Source organism: Triticum dicoccoides, chromosome 3B (genome assembly GCF_002162155.2).
Source record: "Triticum dicoccoides isolate Atlit2015 ecotype Zavitan chromosome 3B, WEW_v2.0, whole genome shotgun sequence".
Classification (NCBI taxonomy): domain Eukaryota; kingdom Viridiplantae; phylum Streptophyta; class Magnoliopsida; order Poales; family Poaceae; genus Triticum; species Triticum dicoccoides.
The window spans coordinates 603,451,949-603,460,264 of NC_041385.1; the positions used below are offsets into that span (position 1 = coordinate 603,451,949).

An 8,316-nucleotide genomic window follows, 5' to 3' on the forward strand; every position below is an offset into this window, starting at 1 on the left:
ATTACTGCATTACATAGAAGATAAGTTTGGCCTCATATCATTAGATTTTAATTAAGCAGCAGTACACTACACTTGCAAAAAAAAACTTCAGAAGTTTCTCTTACGTACTGAGGTGGGTATCAACATGCGTGAGGGGAGGCATGATTCAAGGCAGTCTGGAGTAAACTAATTAATAGGATCATACTTATAGTGTTTTCGCAATTTCAGCCGCAAACCAAGTGAGAACTGAACTGTCTTGGTTTGGGAAACATTGGTCGCGACTCGCGACCAACCAGAAACCTCAACATTTTGAAATGATGACCAGTTTTTCTTACATAAAAGACCGTCAAGACGCGGTTAAGTTAGTCTCGTCCGATCAACAAGACTAATTGAACACACGGCATGCGTAATATACAAGGACGTACTGGTGTGGATGTGTGCTGCAGTGGTCACAGCCCGAGGCCATCACAGGCAGCTGTCCCACGTCAAGCCAGCATAGCTAGCTTTTGTTTCTTTCCAACTTCTAGGTTTCTTGCATTGAGATTTGACGCCAAACATGTGGCACAAAGCAAGAGCCTTAAGTATATATAGCCCAGTTTTTCATGTATATATGCATAGCTATAGCTGGTATTGCTTGGTGCATTTACTCTGCATACATCAGTTTGCTCACTTTCTGCTGCGAAAGCATCTTCAACCTCGGTACGATTGATCAAGCTGCAGAGGAACATCAATCAACATGGATGTCGCCGCTGTGGACAAGAAGAAGAAGGTGCTGCTGGCGGAGGGGCTGTTGCTCCCGGTGAGCATGGTGCTGGTGCAGGCCTTCACCATGGGAACCCTCATCCTGTCCAAGCTTGCCTTCAACGTCGGTATGGCGCCTTTTGTCCTCCTCGCCTACCGCAACCTCATCGGTGCCATCACCGTTGCACCCTTCGCCTTCTACTTTGAGAGGTACATACTCTGGCCCTGTTGCTTCCTTAGCTAGGTACTTGTTCTGTTCTTTTTTTTTTTTCAGAGATCGTCTCTTCTTTTCTTCATGTCTTATAGACTGTAGGACAGTATCCTACTCTGTTTTGTTTCACCGAGAATTAGCCTGGCAATTACATAAATTTAAGTTGTCTCAAGTTGCTTACATAGCACAAAGCTTGATAGTGTTCGGATCCAAAACTGTTTCAGTTTTTAGCAAACAAAGTGCTGCAACCTCTTAGAATTTTTTTTATTTTGTTCATGTTCACTGAAGTATTTGCTTTTATTCTATCTTTGTCCCTTGTGTGAAGTCCTAGATTTTTTTATATCACCGTCCTATCAGAATCCATCGTGTCCTCAGATCGACTAAGAGATTCGTTAACACAGTCGACTAAGAAGTATACTCCCTCCGTCCGGAAATACTTGTCATCAAAATGGATAAAAGAAGATGTATCTAGACGTATTTTAGTTCTAGATACATCCTGTTTTATCCATTTTGATGACAAGTATTTTCGGACGGAGGGAGTACATACTAATATTTAAAATTTTGTTGACTAGTCGTTGCAGAACACTACACTAGATTACAGTATTAGAAACAATTTAACAAATCTCAAATAAACAGAAAACTGCACCGCCATTGTTTTCCCACATGCTATGAACAATCGGTGAAATTTATTTTACTAATTTTCCCACATGCAAGTATACTGTGGTTTCTAGTTTTAAACAACAACAAAGTTGGTTCTACGGGTTTCATTTCACCCACATATGCAGTTCTAAACATACTGATGGTCAAGTAGAAGGTTCGATTGTGAAAAGAATATAGCATACTAGACTATTTATGTTTAGATTTCAAATTTACGTAGTCATTTGGAATGGTAATGCGAAGAAGCACCAAAACTTTGTACTTACCAGAACTCTTATCTTGCATTTCGAGGAAAGAAAACTAACAAGAAAAAGAAATAAATCATATATCCACGTGTGTCAAGTGTTAGAAGAATGATAGAGACATTTCAACATTGAATCGTGACATTTCCATGTGTTTGAAAAAAAATTGAGCAAGTTTGTTAAGTACGTGCACAGCTAGTACGTATCACGCAATTTCAGCATCGTCTCGGTTTAGTAAGACATGTGGTGGACAAACATGAAAATCGGTGATTTCCTTTCCGTTCTTTATATGTACGTTAGATACATCAATCGGCCTTGTTGTTGATGTATAACCGTATACCAATTCGGAAAGAAAACGTTGCTGCTGATTTATCACCAATACAGGAAATAGTATGTGTTAGGTAGAACTTTCTTGTTGGGCATCAGTCACATTCCACTTCATCGGTGCTTCCTTTGTGACGATCAGCAGGTCAAATTTTCTTCGGGAATACAACAAAGTAATCTCGTATCACAGCACAATTTCTTAAAAGTTACACTTGAAATGAAACATGCTCGAACCGAACATACAAATTTCTTAAACTGTATCTTCGTTATATTCAAGTTGTTTCGACATACGGAATTTTCTCCAGGAATTTTACACTTACCATGACTGATGAATGCAGGGAGATGATGAAAAAGGTGAACTTGAAGGTATGGGGCTGGATCTCCATCAACGCTTTGTTTGGGTCAGTACTTGTCCCTTACTTTGAACAACCCTGTATATATATCGTACGTCCAGCATTCTAATTTCGTTTGGCGATTTGACATCAGAATTGTGCTAGCAATGGGACTGCACTACTACGGCCTGCGCGCCACCAATGCGGCCTACACTGTCAATTTCCTTAATGTGATCCCTGTTGTCACCTTTATCATTGCTATAATACTCCGGTAAGTTACATACATTGTCTATTAACCCGCATTGCCTAACTCTGTTTCAAAACGGATGGAGTAGTTATTTACATCACAGGTGCACAAATAAGGCCATCATGAACCTAACATTATTGCATAGACACATGTACTGACTACTGACCTGTATGACCATTAGGCCATGTAATGTTGGGAATGGATCTGGCTTCATTGATCTGACAGTCTGAAAATGCTGGTCTACAAACTTATTCAGAGTAGAGCGGCTGAAGATTGGCACATGCCCAGGCAAGATGAAGGTCATCGGTGCGGCGATTTGCGTGGGGGGGACCATGGTGATCAGCATGTACAAAGGCAAGCTGCTGCATCTCTGGCCTACCCACCTGCTGAAACCGCAGCTGCAGTCGGTTGGTGCGGCATCCTCTGTCCCTGACCACCACAACATGCTCATCGGCACACTGTTCTTAGCCGGCAGCTGCCTCAGCTACGCCTTCTGGTTCATCATACAGGTTCATCTAGCATAGTATCATACAGATTCTTCATTCATGTCGCAGCAATAATACACTTGTGAATTGTGATGATACAATTAATTAATTGTACCTTCCCAAGAGTTTCGTTAAATTTCCAATTCAAATGAACTAAATTGCGCAGGTTCGAGTGTCCAAGGAGTTTCCGTCCAAGTACTTCTCGACAATGCTGGCGTGTGTGTCGGGGACCGTGCAAGCGGTGGTGATCGGGGTCATGCTCGACAGGCGTCCAATGGCATGGGCGCTCAATTGGAATCTGCAGCTGCTCACCGTCGTTTACTCGGTAATTAAGTGGCCTGTAGCAATTTGATGTGACCATCCCTGAGCTCATCAAGCCTCTTCCATGGATATGCTACAGCTTGCACGGTCTGACTACTTTGCTCATGCGTTATTCAGGGGGTGTTCAACACTGGCATCACCTTTTGCTTGATCTCGTGGGCCGTGTCTCGTCGCGGGCCAATATATCCTTCCATGTTCAACTCGCTGTCGCTGATAATCACCACGGTCCTTGATTCGGTGCTGCTTGGGACCGATGTGTCTGTGGGGAGGTGAGAATGGATTTCTGGCATGTGCATCTTCAGAAATGCGATTGTCGTAGGCAATGCATTTACTGTAGCGAATCCAGCAAGCTGCTAACAGTAATAACCTGCTTGTGCTTCCAGCTTGCTGGGAGCGCTGCTGATCATCATCGGGCTGTACGCATTCCTCTGGGGGAAAGGGAAGGAAACGCAAGAGCAGCGCAAGCAAACCAGAGAGGCGGCGAACGGAAACGGGAGCGCGGCGGGTAATGGGCTGGACAGCGTGCAGGTTGGGAAGCACGAGGTGCGAATTCACGTGGAAGTGAGCTAGCTAATTATACAGACACATATATAGATAGTATTGGCGCAGAAGGCAGATGAAAGGAGTCAAGTCAAGATGAACAAATCGCTGAGATCAGATGTACTCCCTCTGTTCTGATTTACTCGTCGTGAACTAAAACCACGACGAGTAAATCGGAACGGAGGGAGTATATACATATGTATGTATGTCTTATGCAGACTCTTATTTTCGAGATAAGAACAACTCTAATAGATTCTTTAAAATCCTCCCACCCACCCTCTAAAATCGTAAAAAATAGACAAAACAGACTAACATATTCCCATAAAGCGTTCATATCCCTAGAATGGGTTCAAAACAGACTAGTAGTTTGGTTGGTTCTATTTTTGAGCAAAGAGTAGTTTGGTTGGTGACCTGCGCTCTACCTGGGGAAAACTAGCGTTTGGCCCTCCTGCTATTGCGTCCGGACGGCTACCGTCGCTGACGGTGGAGGTGGGGCCCTCCCGCGTGCCGATGGTGCTGATGCCCTAGTCCCGGCTTTGATTCTTCGACGTGCTGTCCTCACTTCGTGGTGCCGTGGTGAGACGGCGTGGGGGCCTCACGTCCGCGTTGGCGCAGGGGGGGGGGTGGTTTGGTGGTAGACTCCAGAGCGCCCGAGGTGCGGGTTGGGATCGGGGGAAACCCTTGTTGGCATGGCCGACACCGGCGCGGTGGCGCCTGAGGGTGCCACCTGACCTTCCGGGAGGGCGTCGGGGCTACCCTTCCTCTCGCCTTGTCGTGTACCAGGGGAAACCCTTGGCAGCAGCGTCGTCATCGTCGCGTTCCTTCTTGGAGGTGTTGATAGGTGCCGGTGCTTCGGAGTCTTGGAGCCTAGTGGAAGATCCCGGTGGGCCCCGCGATCGCGAGGCTTCTTCGTTTTTGTTGATTCGCCGTTGTCGGCATTTGTTTCTTTTGCTCTTTCTTTGTCGTTTCTTTTGGGCGTGTCTGTGCTGCTTCCGCCCCAGCACCTATCCATGTATGGTTCGGTTGGTTGCTTTGTATACAAAGCGGGGAAAAACCCTTTTTCGGTAACTAGCGTTTGGCATGGGCCTGAATTTGCGTTGATTTGTGCTTTGCTGGGCTAGCCTGCGCTTGAGTGTTTTCTCGATTGAGCTATGCCCTAGTTTTGTCGGGAGCTCCTACTCCGCGCCTTCAGCGCCATCTAGCCAACTGGCGCTCGCAGCAGCGTCTTGCTGGGCCGGCCCACGAGCGCGTAACGCAGCGAAAAATATTACTGAAAAAAGTTGGAGCGCACAGTTCCAAAAAACTGAAAGCACACACATTAAGAAAAGATTGCGATTTTTTTTCAAAAAAAAAGGCTCACGCGTTCATAAAAGTTCACGTGAAACAAAGGACGAAAAAGGAAAAAAAGGAAAAAAGAAATAGAAAAAAGGGAAAAAGCTAAGAAGAATAAGTGGAAGAAGCACTACCTGAGCAGCTAACAACGGATAGTGGAAGTGACCTAGCTCCTTATTTTTTGGGTGTACAACAGGAAATAAAAAAGGGGAAATGGGCCAAGCCCAGCTAAAGTGGCTGCAGGCGCCCGTTAGAAAAATACACATTAACAGGCACCCGCAGCGCTAAATAGGAAATGCCAGTTTTGTCTCCCGATTAGGCCCTAGGCTGCTGCCAGGCGTAGAAAATGGATACCTGGACCAGACTGAACACGCTACCTGGCGCTAAGTACTTTATAATTTTATTTGATTGAGCTAGGCTAATCAAGTTGCTAGGGAGCACCAGGCCAGACAATCTATTTTACTTTCAGGGCACCAAACAAACAGTTATCAGGCACGTTCCAGGCACATGCCAGGCCAGGAATGTTGCAGTATGGACACAAACCGAACTACCCCTATATCCCTCCATCTTTTGGCTCCAGGGATGTTTCATGCAACTCCTGCCTCCCACCACAAGCCACCTCGTCATGCCACCGCTCCCGGATGTCACACCGCTCTACGCACCTTTGTGGAGCCATTAATGAGGTTATTTCGTCGAGTACCTAACATCAGTACGGTAGTTGCACACGGATTTTGTTTAGTAGTGGGGTGTTGCCACATGTCGTCAGATGACCACGGGGTACAAGATTGTAGGATCGAAAGTAGGTCTAGAGGGGGGTGATTAGAGTATTTGACCAAATAAAAATCTAACATTTTCTCAATTTTAGTTGTGGGCAGATTTTATCAACTAACACAAGTCAAGCAATCAATCTACACATGCAATTCTAAGAGTGTAGCAGTGGAAAGTAAAACATTGCATATGAAGGTAAAGAGAAGGGTTTGGAGAAGGCAAACGCAATGATGAGACCGAGATTTTTGGCGTGGTTTCGATAGGTGGTGTTATCGTACGTCCATGTTGATAGAGACTTCAACCCACAAAGGGTAACGGTTGCGCGAGTCCACGGAGGGATCCACCCACGAAGGGTCTATGAAGAAGCAACCTTGTCTATCCCACCATGGCCGTCGTCCATGAAGGACTTGCCTCACTCGGGTAGATCTGCACGAAGTAGGCGATCTCATTGCCCTTACAAACTTCTTGGTTCAACTCCACATCTTGACAGAGGCTCTCAAGCGACACCTAACCAATCTAGGAGATACCACTCTCCAAAAGATAATAGATGGTGTGTTGATGATACTCTTCCCAACACTCAACTCTCTCTCAAAGATTTGGATATGGTGGAAAGATGATTTGAGTGGAAAGCAACTTGGGGAAGGTTAGAAATCAAGATTCTTGTGGACGACTGAAGATTGGGAATGGAGATGGCTTCATTGATCTGATAGTCTGAAAATGCTAGTCTACAAACTTATTCAGAGTAGAGCGGCTGAAGATTGGCACATGCCCAGGCAAGATGAAGGTCATCGATGCGGTGATTTGCGTGGGGGGGGGACCATGGTGATCAGCATGTACAGAGGCAAGTTGCTGCATCTCTGGCCTACCCACCTGCTGAAACCGCAACTGCAATCGGTTGGTGCGGCATCCTCTGTTCCTGACCACCACAACATGCTCATCGACACTATGTTCTTAGCCGGCAGCTGCCTCAGCTGTGCCTTCTGGTTCATCATACAGGTTCATCTAGCATAGTATCATACAGATTCTTGATTCATGTCACAGCAATAATACACTTGTGATTTGTTATGATACAATTAATTAATTGTACCTTCCCAAGAGTTTCGTTAAATTTCCAATTCAAATGAACTAAATTGCGCAGGTTCGAGTGTCCAAGGAGTTTCCGTCCAAGTACTTCTCGACAATGCTGGCGTGTCTGTCAGGGACCGTGCAAGCGGTGGTGATCGGGATCATGCTTGACAGGCGTCCAATGGCATGGGCGCTCAATTGGAATCTGCAGCTGCTCACCGTCGTTTACTCGGTAATTAAGTGGCCTGTAGCAATTTGATGTGACCATCCCTAAGCTCATCAAGCCTCTTCCATGGATATGCTACAGCTTGCACGGTCTGACTACTTTGCTCATGCGTTATTCAGGGGGTGTTCAACACTGGCATCACATTTTGCTTGATCTCGTGGGCCGTGTCTCGTCGCGGGCCAATATATCCTTCCATGTTCAACTCGCTGTCGCTGATAATCACCACGGTCCTTGATTCGGTGCTGCTTGGGACCGATGTGTCTGTGGGGAGGTGAGAATGGATTTCTGTCATGTGCACCTTCAGAAATGGGATTGTCGTAGGCAATGCATTTACTGTAGCGAATCCGACAAGCTGCTAACAGTGATAACCTGCTTGTGCTTCCAGCTTGCTGGGAGCGCTGCTGATCATCATCGGGCTGTACGCATTCCTCTGGGGGAAAGGGAAGGAAACGCAAGAGCAGCGCAAGCAGACCAGAGAGGCGGCGAACGGAAACGGGAGCGCGGCGGTAATGGGCTGGACAACGTGCAGGTTGGGAAGCACGAGGTGCGAATTCGCGTGGAAGTGAGCTAGCTAATTATACAGACACATATATAGACAATATTGGCGCAGAAGGCAGATGAAAGGAGTCAAATCAAGATGAACAAATCTCTGAGATCAGATGTATATACATATGTATGTATGTCTTATGCAGACTCTTATTTTCGAGATAAGAACAACTCTAATAGATTCTATAAAATCCTCCCACCCTTTAAAATCGTAAAAAGTAGACAAAATAGACGACTAACATATGGGTTCCTCTAACCCCCCCCCCATGGGCCCGAATTTGCATTGATTTGTGCTTCGTC

General features: G+C 45.8%; 1 protein-coding gene and 1 pseudogene across 1 annotated transcript; both read left to right on the forward strand.

Annotated features, from left to right (window-relative positions):
• The first annotated feature begins 545 nt into the window (after positions 1–545).
• LOC119277378 (WAT1-related protein At1g09380-like) lies at positions 546–4,328 on the forward strand. Its single transcript, XM_037558661.1, has 7 exons — positions 546–930; positions 2,493–2,555; positions 2,641–2,757; positions 2,990–3,242; positions 3,385–3,543; positions 3,657–3,808; positions 3,923–4,328. The coding sequence occupies exons 1-7, from the start codon at positions 716–718 to the stop codon at positions 4,107–4,109; spliced, it is 1,146 nt and encodes a 381-aa protein (XP_037414558.1). The 5' UTR covers positions 546–715; the 3' UTR covers positions 4,110–4,328.
• A 1,849-nt stretch (positions 4,329–6,177) lies between these two features.
• On the forward strand, positions 6,178–8,056 carry LOC119279709 (annotated as a pseudogene).
• The last annotated feature ends 260 nt before the right edge of the window (positions 8,057–8,316 follow it).

Excerpts from the sequence above, each read along its gene's own strand:
- LOC119277378 (XM_037558661.1), top strand. The coding sequence starts at position 716 with ATGGATGTCGCCGCTGTGGACAAGAAGAAGAAGGTGCTGCTGGCGGAG. Across the intron at positions 2,556-2,640 it reads TCCATCAACGCTTTGTTTGG|AATTGTGCTAGCAATGGGAC; the intron begins GTCAGTACTTGT and ends ATTTGACATCAG. Across the intron at positions 3,544-3,656 it reads TGCTCACCGTCGTTTACTCG|GGGGTGTTCAACACTGGCAT; the intron begins GTAATTAAGTGG and ends TGCGTTATTCAG.